The following is a 13,090-nucleotide window of genomic DNA, read 5'->3' as shown; positions in this document are numbered from 1 at the left end:
AGGAGATAGACAACCTAACAGATGAAGAGATAGCCAACCTAACAGACTCACAATTCCAAACACTGGTGATAAAGATACTTACAGGCTTGACAGATATCCTTGAGTACGGCAAATGCACAAGAGAACAAGTGAAGGCTATGCTAAGTGAAACTAAGGAAAATCCACACAAAATTATGGTGAAGGGAAGAAAACCGGGGTTCAAGTCAATGACGTGGAACATAAAGAAGAAAAAAACAGTAAACCAGTACAGAAGAAGAAACAAAAATTGAAAAAAAATGAGGAGAGACTTAGGAACCTTTGGGACAGCTTTAAATGTGCCGATATCGGAATCATAGGGGTGCCAGAAGGAGAAGAGGAAGAGCAAGAAATGGAAAACTTATGTGAAAAAGTAATGGAGAAAAACTTCCCAAATTTTGAGAAGGAAATAGACATACAAGTCCAGGAAGCATGGAGAGTCCCAGGCAAGCTAGACCCAGAGGGGACCACACCAAGACACACCATGATTAAAATGCCAAAGGTGAAAGAAAGAATCCTAAAAGCAGCAAGAGAGAAACAGACAGTTGCCTACAAAGGGGTGCCTATAAGACTATCAGCTGACTTCTCAAAAGAAACTTTGCAGGCAAGAAGGGACTGGCAAGAAGTATTCAATGTGATGAAAAACAAGGACCTACAACCAAGATTACTCTATCCAGAAAAGCTATCATTTAGAATGGAAGGGCAGTTGAAGTGCTTCCCAGACAAGGTAAAGCTAAAGGAGTTCATCATCACCAAGCCACTATTATATGAAATGTCAAAGGGACTTACTTAAGAAAAAGAAGATCAAAACTATGAGCACTAAAATGACAACAAATACAACTATCAATAGCTGAATCTAAAAAATAAAAACAAGATCCAACTAAGCAAACCAGAATAGGAACAGAATCATAGATATGGGAATCATTTGGAGGGTTATCAGCTGGGAGGGAGGAAGGGGGAGAAGTGGGGAAATGGTGCAGGGATTAAGAAGCATAATCAGTTGGCACAAAATAGACAGGGGGACGTTAAGAATAATATAGGAAAGGGTGAAGCCAAAGAACTTACATGCACGGCTCATGGACATGAACTAAGTGGGGTGGGATTGCTGGAGGGAAGGTGGGTACTGGGCAGAGGGGAGCAAAGGGGGAAAAATTGGAACTATTGTAACAACATAATTAATAACATATACTTTAAAAAAAAGAAAAATAAATGACACAGAGGTGAGAAGGTTAGGATAAAGAAACACAAATACCATCATTGAGAATGTATACCATAGCTTACCTGACTTATTTTCAAGAATTTAAATATAAATTTCCACTCTCCCTGCCATCTTTTTCCTTCCTACAAGATCTTATTGTTTTTTGTCTTGACTCTTTGGCATCATTCTTGTGTGAGCTTCTCAAGGACTGTACAGTATCTTGAAAGTCCCATAAGTTGTCAAGAGGACTCAGGTAAACATGGATTACTGATGAACTGACTTTTCAAATATATATATATATATATATATATATATATATATATATATATATATATATATTAGGGGGAATAGGAGTAGCAAAGAATTGTTTATATCAGGATCCCAAACTCAAGTGCTTGGTGAAGTCAGGTGCCCCATCTGAGGAAAGCAACAGCTACTCCATTTCAGCATATTGTTGACATGTGAGAATATAGGTGCACTGTTACCAGAGGTTCTGATTATTTTAAAGAAACAGGAAACTTGAATTTTAATATGAAATCTTCTGCCTTTTAAATAACATCAACTAATTAAAAACTGAAAAACATTCAGTGAGCCAGACATAACACTTCCACAACCACTCAATGGTGGATTTTAATTTAAGCGATAGATAGAATTCATGATACAGCCTTGCTTTGGTGACTTTGTCTATTCAGTATGAATTTGGTTCCAGGTTGGTGAGTGTGGGTACTGTTCACAAATAACAGTCTTGCATGGTGGTTTGTTTCTATAAATATGAGAACTTGCTCTATGGTAAAAATGGTAAGTAGACTCTATGCTGTTAGTCAGTCTGTTTCACAAGTAACTGGGAAATTGGTGGTCAGAGTAGGAGATATTTAAAGAACATAATCAGAAGGCAGTTCCTTTTTTTGGTGACATTTTGCTCTCTCACCAGAACATGAATCCCTTGAAGGCTATGGTAAAGACTTTAGACTTGGTTCTAAAAATGATTGGAAACTATAGGAGGTTTGTGAGCAGAGAAGGGATGTGATCCAACTTAGTATTCTAAAAGGAACACTCCAAAAGAGCTGAGTTGACAGGAAGACCTTGTCTAGAGCTACAACCTGGAGACATCCAGAAAACCAGCCTTTACTTAATGCAGTCTCTACCCCTACCACTTGTTCCTTCTTAGACATGTCCTCATAGTCATGTATTAATGTCCCTCCTCCTTACCCCCTACTACCAAGAGAGATATTCTGCACAGCTCTTAAGTCACGTACCCTAAGAAACATATAGCCTATATATCATTGTGACTATGTTATCCAAAAGTAACCAATGCATTTTCTGATTGAATGAAGTTCCTTGAGTTTTTTCCTGGACAAGAGACAGAGCCTTACAGATATCTGATCTTCTCAACTGAGAGGACAAGTGATATGGTCTTGCAAATTGATCTAATTACTCGGTGCTATGCTTCTATCTTTCAGAAAATACTGAAGGATGGACCTCTGCTGAAGAGCTGTAACTCCTTCAAAAGATGGAAGCTTAGATATTTTCTGGTTCAAGGACAAAGGCTCTACTTTGCACACCATCCTGCGGTAAGAGAATATATAGGACACATCTATCTATCTATCTATATCTATATATACCTATAGATATAGATAGATAGATAAAATCTTGTCAATTGGATTAATGTGTGAGTGCCAGAAATTGTTTTGTGATGAGATGGGCTAATAGGTAATAACATTTGGAAAACATTGAGGCAGAAGTTGAAACCTTCTAGTCTTGCTTGAAGCTGGCCTTTTGGGCCAAATGAGAGACACTTTTCTCTCCCTTCCCTTTTCTATTTTCCCTTCCTTTCATAGGTTCCTCAATTAGCTTCTACACTCAGAACCAACTACGTAATTTGTGGGGCCCAATACAAAATATAAATGTGGGCCTCTTATTTTTTTAAAAAAGGAGAAATGCCAATAAAGATTCTAAAATATAAAACAATGATTTGTCACAGCATCTATTGTTATTAATGTCATTTTAAGTAAACAAAAAAAATTTTAATTATTAGCAATTTTGCCATCCATCTGCATATTGTACAATCCAGTTTTAAAAGAAAATAGAAAATAATTTAACTCATGTAGAACCACCAAACTTGTATAATTTACATTTGGTAGCTCTCTCACACACACACACACACACAGTTCTCATCAATACACAAAACTGCACAGAACTAGCTCAACTGTTTTTATTTCACATCTTGGTAATTACACATTCTACCAATACTCTAAAACAAAAAGGAATTATGGGTTTCCCTATCCTTTCCCTTTCTTCAATGTTATCATTTTCAGCATAAATGATTGGGTAATACAGGGAAGTAACATGATTAAGAAAGAATAGGATAGGGTTCCTTGGTAGTTTTTGTTTCTTAGAATACCATTGCTGTGTTTAAAGCAAGTTCTAGTTGCAACAGAAAGTGTGACCTCTCAGGGCTGTCACCTCCCCTACTTACTCAGTCATAGATGTAACATGCTTACCTTATACTTGCTTTGAGTCTCACTGAATTTCCACACATCAATGGTTCACTGGAATTCTGTGCTCATGGGTATCATGAATGCAAATGGAATGACAATGTATGGAATGGACATGCATGTTGTGCATATCTCCTCTGCTCATGTTCATGACCCATTGTCCCATTAAATTTCACTTACAAAACACAAATTCAATGACAAACTTATTAAGAATTTCAAGTGTCAGACCTGTCTGAACATGAGGCCCTAAATGACTACACAGGTTGCATACCATTGAAGCCAATCCTATCTGTATCCATAGTACTGGTGTCCTGCTTCTTGTTGGATGTTACCTACCATAGCCAGTGTATAACACAACGCAGGCCTAAAACTAGATGGGACTAGCAACATAGTCAAATGCTACCAGCTGATAAAATTGGAGCTAATAACTGCTAACTGCTCCACTAGGCCCCTAGCTAGACCGCATCATGTTATCTTCTCCAACATCAACCTTTAGTTTTGAGTAATTCTGAATTACCCAAGCTTTCATATAAATCTATATCAAAGGTTTGGGAACAGTTGCATTTTGGTTTAGTTTGGTTTGTTTTTTGTTTGTCACATGTTATATCAATAAAAATCATGATGCTAAATAAATCCTAGCACTCAAGCCACAGTAATGATTACATCATGACTGCCAAAAAATGCCTATTATTGTACATGTGCATGTGTATGTGTGTTTAGGTTTTAGTGTCTCTTTGCCTCATTAACCAGATGGTTCCCTTCCCTTCTCCCTCTTGTATCTTTCTAGTTTGCACGCTTTGAAACAATTGACCTATCTCAAGTTGCCTTGGCAGAAACTAGCTGTAGAAACCTTTGCCACAGTTTTTGTGTAAGTAAGGTTGAGAATGACTGAATGGACAGGGATGGGAAGTAGCTGGGAAGAGGGGTTGGTACACTTGGTGCCTTTTTGGAGTTTAGGTTTCCCAAGTTTTCTTTGATCCCAAGTGTCTATGGTAATCTGCTTCAAGTAGTATTGCAAATGAGTGCTGAAGATTGTTCATGTAAACACTTTTACCAGCTCACCACAGGGGGGAAAAAAACCAATGGCCCTGTTTCTTATTACCAGGTTGTTATAAAACTGAGCTGATTTTGGGGGTGGGAGGAGTGAGTATTACGAAACTCTACTCTTCTGATGAAGTTGATTTAGAAGAGTATCACTGGGAGTCTTTCAATAGACAGCTAATATGTTGTAGAAAATATCAGAATAATCAAGGTACATGACATTCTCTCCTTTGATGAAGCAGATAAGAGCCTAAATCCAAAGCAAAAGCTACCTATGCTCAGATTAGTGTAGACAGTACCTCAAAGAAAGCATAAGATATTCTAAGAAAGTATTCAAGGGCTTGGTGCTGCCGAAACTTCATAAGGCATTGATCATTCAGGTGAATCCAGACCAGAAAGGTCACTGAAAAATAGCAAGTCCACTGGCTCAGGAATTCTCCTATTCACTTCCTCACAGAACTGTCTTCTCCCAGCTTCAGTGGTGGCTTATGGAAGCCGTGGTTCCTTTTCAGGCAGGTGGAGGGTTATACTTAGCAGACTGAAGATCTATAGGGCGAATATCCTGCTTCTGTGGTAGGTCCACATTCCATTCTTCTTTGAAAGGAGAACAGCCATCTCTCTCATTATGTCACACTGACCCAGGATAAAGCTGAGTCTTCTGTTGACCCATTCCCCAAAAACTTAACCTTTGGCTGACGAGCATACAAGTCTACTGTTTTTGGTCTTCATTCTACAGAGAAATTTCAAGGGCTAGGTTGTCCCTTAGTCTAATTAAAACAGAGACACTATTCATCATCCCTGTACAATAATGGGTTTGGACCCAAAGAATGGTTGTTATCACAATTCCCACTAGTTATGTTTCCCATCTATCACAGAATTATGCTGTGCTACATGCAAAAATAAAAAGAAATTGCTTGTTGGTATGGTGAGCTCTAGTTCCAAGATTTTGGAGGTCAATGGTAAACGCAAGTAGGGCCATTGAAACAATGACTGATGTTATTGCTATCCAGGCTCCCTATTGCTCTCTTGGAAAAGACCAAGTCCTGGCCATGGTCTACCTCTGCTAGACCCTCAGCATGGCTTTTTCATTTTCATTTAGGTTGTTGCAAAAAGCAGGATTAAGAGAGATAACACAAAAATTTTCTTCCAGTTGTCCCTAACCATAAGAAAGAGATAAACTTAAATTTTATATTTCTCACTGCATTCTCACCCTTCTCCCAAACAGAAAGAGGCACGCCCTAATGAACGATATACCCTTTTACTATTTTCAAGTAGACAAAGAAGCAGTAAGTGAGTAGGATTTTCAGGCAACCTCACTTGAGTAATATATCAATGCCTGACTTAATGCTTAAAATCATGTGTCCCAGGGCCAAATAATCTGTATTTCAATTCTGGCTTAGCTTTTTACCTGCTAAGTGGTCCTGGACAAGTCACTTAATTCATTCTGCCTTTGTTTTCCTGACTATGAAATGGGGAAAATCCTTATACCATGGGATTGTAATGAAGATTGAAATAAGTAATATACATAAAGTGCAAAAGAACCATACCTAGAACATCGTAAGTGCCATTAAAGTGTTATCTATTATTATTATTATTATTATTTGGGGGGGTTGGTATCTAGGGAGCTACAAGTAGCTCTGGGAACATCTTTCTTGTGTTTAAAAAGTGGCTTCAGTTATGCTTGGTAGAACTGTCTAAGTCCTTGGAGAATACACAAGGCTCTGTTTGGGGGTGTATTTGTAGAATGAGAACCAGCTAATAATATGACCTTCTGTTTAGGTGATCACACCACAACAAAAACTTACCTTGGCTGCACCCAACCGGAAAGTCATGGAAGAATGGATTAACGTCATAAAAACAGTTCAACAGGGAGAAATTTGTAAGGTAAAGGAAATAGTAGAGACTTCACACAACTCTCAAGCATAAACACAAAATAGACTGCATTAGTTAAGCCACCTTTCAAACAGGGAAATAATAAGATGGAAGCAGAGACCATCTGGTCAGGAATTATAGATGAATATCATTAGGAAACCTATTTAAAACTATTTATAAACAGGAGTAATTCGCTTATACTTAGATGTTGGTAAGTATGTGGTTTAGCTACATCTGTATGCTTCCATTTTACATGTAGATGTCACTATATGGCCAGTGGATGAGGCATTCAAGATGTATATGAGCAGCTAATTTAGATGTTCTTATGTTAGCAAAGCTGAAATCAGCAGTCTTGACTTGGGTCTGTTGAATGACTAAAGTAACAGCTAAGAAAATTGAGATTCACAAAGGAGAAAGAACCAGACCAAAATGAAATAACTACTCAGTAGCAAAGCCAGGATTTGGACCCAGGCTCTGTGACTCAAAGGCCTGTATCCCTAACAACTATGCAATTTTGCCTCTCTGTTTATTGTCTACCATAGAAGAAATGTAGAGAGAAATGCAAGGAGCAGTCCTCCTCAAAGCTTAGCAGGGTTCTTTTTCTCCTAGCAATACCAAACCCCTGGCCGCTGCTCCCCCTACCACAAGTGGTACCACCATTCAAACTCTAGGCTATGCCTTCAGCCCATTATTCTGCAGACCTACCCTAATTGGAAATTATGTAACTTTTAAAATAGGAGAGATTTTTGTCATTTATTTACTTAGAGCAGTGTCTGGCACATAGCAGAGGCTGAAGAAATATTTTTTTAATGAATAAACAAATCTGAGGGTAATCTTGGAGCTAAAGTTTAGAAAAGGAGTGGTACATGGTTCATCCTAAAGCAAAGTTCTTCTCTGAACACCTTGGAAGTAAAGGGGAAAATGATTTCACACTTAAAAAATGATGTCTTAAATAACTAGCAATGGGTATGGAATTGTTACAGGCATTTGCGACAAAGCAGTATAGACTGTGGCTTGGTAATAATGGGTTTTAGAAGTAAAATTTGTGCCATGGAGAAAAAACATCTGTCCTCATTCCCCTAGGACTTCTCAGGCTTTTGACCACTTAGTTTTATAAGTATACATTCTGCTAGTCATGGCTATGAGTACATCACAAGTTCACAGAAGTGGGGCCTACATACCTCTCCACATATCAGTAAGGCCATTTCCAGGCCCATATAATATATGCTTAATAGAGATACTTTGCTTAGAATCTTATGACCATCTTTGTATGATTTAGCTCTGAACATTTCATTTGTTTATTTTCTTTTTCCTTTCTTGATGGAAAAACACATCCTGTCCCTCCTGCCCACCTGCATGGCATTAAAGGTAGCCACAAAAGTTGTGATTTCCATGCTCCTATCCCATCCTCCCTCTTGTGGACCAATCCCTTTTCTTCTCTCAGCTTTTCTTTATCCAAACTGGAGCACTTATCATGAATCACACATTTTCAATTTGGCAAAAAAAGATCACATAGGATATTTTGAATTTTAATCATTAGTCCAGGAATACAAAAACTTCTAGAAAAAGTCATAAGAGCACTAATGTATAATTTCTTTTTTTTTTTTTTAAGTATATTTTATTGATTATATTGTTACAATAGTTCCAATTTTTTTTCCCCTTTGCTCCCCTCCGCCCAGCACCCCCCTTCCCCAACAATCCCCTCTCCAAGTCCATGCCCATGGGTCGTACATACAAGCTCTCCCGCCTCACCCTTTCATATATTCTTCTTCTTCTTTTTTTAAAATTAATTAATTAATTAGTTAAATATTTTAACAATAAAAAATAACAATTCCTCCCTCTCAGACTTAAGACCCTTTACAATCTTATAAAGGACAATGGATGAAGGTCTCGAGCTCCTCTAGCTGCTTCAAGCTGGACATGGTCGTCGTCCTACCTACCCGTGGGTCAAGAAATACCTAATAAGAGTGGGGATGTGGAGGGGAGGGTGGCCTTCCCGCAAGGGGAAGGATCGTGCAGACTCCAGGTTGGTTGGCTGTCTCTGGACAACGGCATGCTTGGTTTGACAGGCTGGCATCCTTGTTGTATTCTGGGGGCAACAGGGTTAAAGGACATCATTTAATCCGTAACCACTAGATGACAAAAGACAGGTATTAATTTTTCAATGTCCCACATTAGGGAAAAGAAGGGCTTCTTTGGAGGAAGGTGTGCCAGGTACATCTCACCTGTCCAAAACCCTTTTGCCCATTATACTTATTTTGGACTGAGGGAAATATTTTAGGTTTCCCCCATCTCAGGCCTCTGGGCTTTTTCTGTCCAAGCCATTAGGATAGAAAAGAGAAACCAGTTTTAAAGTGAAGCCCACAGACCACCCCGTTCTTCACCAACCCAGCCACTTAGTTCAGCCAAACCATTGAGTCTCAGGAGGCAGCAATGCAGACAGGATTAAGTGAGGCCTATGCATACAGATAATCACTCAGGTAATGAGATTGTAGGCTTATGCCCTTTGAAAACAGAAAACACATGTTAATTTATGTAACATAACCCACATACAAGTCTCTAAGTCTGTAGGACTGTCTTATCGGAAGGAAAATCCTTGTCCTTCTAATATTCACTGAACTTGCATTTCTATTCTTTATATTTTTATTCCCCCCCCACTAAAAAATTTTCTGTTTGTTTGTTTTTCCACTACAGTTGTCTCACTTTTTTTCCCCCTCTTGCTTCCCTGCACCCTGCCCCCCCCCACAGTCAGTCCCCACCCAGTTGTCCATGTCCATGGGTCATTCATACATGTTCTTTGACTAGACCCTTCCCCTTCTTACCCCTTCTCTCCCTCCCATCTCCCCCTTTGTTACTGTTAGTTTATTCCTTGTTTACATACCTCTGGTTCAATTTTGCTCATTTGTTTGTGTTGTTCATTAGTTTCCTGTAACAGGTGACAGCATAAGGTAATTTTCTTTTGTTGCCTGGCTTATTTCGCTAAGCATAATTCTCTCTAGTTCCAATCATGTTGTTGCAAATGGTAGAAGTTCCTTCTTTCTTTCAGTACTTATTCATTGTCATTTTCCCCCTTTGTACTCGTGTTCCTCTCTGTCTCTCTGTTTCTTCATCTTCTTAAAGCAGACCCTTTAGCATCTCTTGCAATGCTGGTTTGGTGGAGATGTATTCTTTTAGCCTTCTTTTGTCTTGGAAACTCCTTATTTCACCTTCCATTTTGAATGAAAGCCTTGCTGGGTAGAGTATTCTTGGTTGTAGGCCTTTGTTTTTCATTGCTTGGAATATTTTTTGCCATTCCCTTCTGGCTTGTAGTGTTTCTGCTGAGAAATCTGATGATAGCCTTATTGGAGCTCCCTTGTATGTTATTAGTTGTTTCTCTCTTGCTGCTTTTAGGATTCTCTCTTTGTCTTTGAATGTTGGCATTTTAATTATGATGTGTCTTGAAGTGGGCCTGTTGGGGTTCATCTTCATTGGGACCCTCTGTGCTTCCTGGACTTGCGTGACTCTTTCTCTCGTCATGTTAGGAAAGTTTTCTGTCATTAGTTTTTCAAAGAGGTTTTCTATCCCTTGCTCTTCTTCTTCTCCTTCTGGAATTCCTATGATACGGATATTATTACGTTTCATGTTGTCCTGCAGCTGTCTTAGAACCTCTTCAGTCTTGTTCAGTCTTTTTTCATTTTGTTGCATTGTCTGGGAGTTTTTGTGTAGGTTGTCCTCCAGCTCGCTGATCCGATCTTCTGCTTCCTCTAGCCTGCTTTTAATTCCTTCTACTGTGTTCTTCAATTCAGAGATCGTATTTTTCATTTCCTCCTGGCTCTTATTGATAGCTTCTATGTCCTTTTTCATGCTCACGTAATTTTCTGTGAGTTCCTTGTAGTTTTTCTGGAGTTCTTTGAAGTTTCCGCTGAGCTCATTCAGCTTCTCCATAATCCATGTTTTGAATTCCATATCTGATAGTTCGCTCCCCTCTATTTCATTTAGCACTCTTTCTGGGGATTCTACCTTTCCTTTTGATGGGAGGTTGTTTCTCTGTCTCCCCATTTTTTTGACTCCTATTGTTTGTTGGTGCTTCTTGGAATGATCTGCACTTCCTGGATCTGCCTCTGGTGGCGTCAGATCATGTACCAGTCTGGCCCTAGGCAGCCTGTTGGAGACTTCCAGGGATCTACTGCTGTTGTCTGTCTTCTTTGATTGTTAATCTATTCAATCTGTGATTAGCTGTCAGGCTTAAGGACTGTGGGTGTGGCAGCTTAATTCCTGTAGGCAGGGCTTTTGCTTCCCCTCAGGCTGACGCCACTTGGAGGGGAATGGTCTACCCGCAGTACTGGGGATGAGTCAGCACTGGGACCCAGTCAGCTGCTCCTCCAGTTCTCCCCTCAAAGCCACCGTGCCAAATTCTCCCCAAGTGTCTCCAGTCCTCTCTGCCTTCCCTCTGCTTGAGCCCAGGGTAAGTGGTGGCCAAAATATTTTCGTATGTGATCCACTTAAGAGCTCTTTTTCTCCTGCTGTTTCTCTCCGGCTAGCAAGAAAGCCTGTGGCTTTTCGCTTTTCACAGCTGATACTATTTTACTTTGCACTCTGTCGCTGTAGGCTGGGAAGCCCAGCTGGGGGTTTAGACCCTGCCCTTCTCAGGGGGAATCCCCGGCTGCTGAGCTGTTTCTCAGCCCCTTCAGCTGCCACCCGTGGGAGCCCAGCCAGCCCTTCCACGTCTCCGCACTCCCTACCGGTCACGTTGTGATGTAGCGGCCTTTTCTGTCTCTCCGTGGTTATAAGACTTCTCTCCAGCTGGTGTTCGGTTCGTTATTCCAGATGATTTCTCCAAAATTACATTGTAAATCCAGACTAGTTCTAGGAGGAAGTTAGTGTAGCTTCCACTTACTCCTCCGCCATCTTGTTTCACTAATGTATAATTTCTGACTCAATTGAATTAAATACCTTGGTGTTGACTACCCTGCACAAACAAAAAGGAAAAAAATAATGTCTGTTTACTCCTGGAAGAGTTTAGTTTCAGGTTGTAATCACAACCTCTGTAGAGCTGCTATGAAGGAACACTTTTAACTGAAAGTAAAATGTCTCACCACCAGCATCTTAGCAATTGATCTTGCTTAAGGCTTAAAGAGTAAAGTACGCTTTCTCTCATATATACCACATCTTCAATGGTCTATCCTACCCTCTGTCATGACCAGTGCCTGATTTTGGGTGAAGAAAGGTTAATAATTAACTTAGTGGTCTATTAAAGTAGCTACAAAGTAATTGGATAACCTATTGGAAACTGTCACTACACATTAAAGACTGAGCTCTTATTATATGCGCAGTCCTGTTCTGTAGAGAGATGAAAAAAAGATGTAGCTGCTTCAGGCTCCAGTGATCTTTTTAGGTATTTGAGGAGACAAAATATATACAAAGAAATAGTTAAGTGACAGTACTCAGGATATACAACAATTTTCAGAGATGTTACGAAGCAGTGCATGATTGATTGCCAGATGAATAAAACAGACAAAGTAGGATGGGAGTTTGAGCGAGGAAGATATAAATATGGGTTGGAGTCCTCTGGAAAGAGTTAATAGAGGAAAAAATTGAGACTGACCTTGATTTTATTGGTGGTAGGGGATTAGGGATAGCCAGAAGTCCTGAGTAGGGGAATTGGCATTAGAAAAAAAAAAAGCTGAGCAATAGAAAAACACAACCTTTTTGGAATAGAGTGAAAGGGAGACTCTGTTTGACCAGAAAAGTTTGAGAAAGTGTGTTTAAGAAGTATGTCTGAAGAGGGAGGTTGAGCCTGATTGTGAAGGATTATCAATGTCAAGATAAAGAGTGGGAAAGAAATGCAACATGATCAAAGTTCAGTTTAAGGATGGATTAGGAAGGAAAGATAGTTTATCAAAGGGATACTTTAGAAATACAAGCTGTATTAGACAGGGATAAACTGGAGACCAGAAGATCATAGAGGAGGCTATAGATTAATGCAGGCAAGACAAAGTTAAGCCCCAGAGTAAGAATAGGAAGAAAAGACAAATAGTAGATACCAAATTGAGGGTGGGGAAGAATCCAAGTATATGAAAGAGGCAAAGGAGAGAGAAAAGTCACAGGCAAATGAAAGGTTTAGGCCTGGGTGACTTAAAGAAAGAATAAAAAGAGAAACAATAGAAATAAGTAGCTACATAGAAAACTAGATTAAAAGGTTACCTCTTTCTAATAATGAATTGTCATGAAACCATTAACTATGGAAATAGGAACAGGCCTCAAAAGTAATCTAGACTACAGATTCTAGACTCTAAAGCATCTTTGGATCAATTTATGTAGCCTTTGAGTGCTTCCAAAAATGGGAAACCAAGATTCTTGCAAAAGAGTCCATTCCATGTTCCTAAAGCTCTAGTTTTTAGAAAGGTTTTTCTTAGTTTTTGGCCTAGTAGAATAACTCTCTAACATTCAGTGTGACCTGAAAGAATGGCATCAGCTGCCTCTTGTGATA

At 39.3% G+C, this 13,090-nt stretch overlaps 1 protein-coding gene across 1 annotated transcript in view; it reads left to right on the top strand.

Annotated features, from left to right (window-relative positions):
• DGKK (diacylglycerol kinase kappa) overlaps positions 1–13,090 on the top strand; it is a 147,744-nt gene that overhangs the window by 42,394 nt on the left and 92,260 nt on the right. The window contains exons 2-4 of the mRNA XM_090265033.1: positions 2,674–2,784; positions 4,496–4,576; positions 6,529–6,633. Of these exons, the coding sequence (XP_090121159.1) occupies positions 2,674–2,784; positions 4,496–4,576; positions 6,529–6,633 (297 nt within the window). The remainder of the gene's footprint in view (positions 1–2,673; positions 2,785–4,495; positions 4,577–6,528; positions 6,634–13,090) is intronic.

Source organism: Furipterus horrens, unplaced genomic scaffold (genome assembly GCF_987537825.1).
Source record: "Furipterus horrens unplaced genomic scaffold, mFurHor1.1.pri manual_scaffold_17, whole genome shotgun sequence".
Taxonomy (NCBI): Eukaryota; Metazoa; Chordata; class Mammalia; order Chiroptera; family Furipteridae; genus Furipterus; species Furipterus horrens.
The sequence above is the reverse complement of the archived record's forward strand: the minus strand, read 5'-3'. Positions and strand labels throughout refer to the sequence as shown.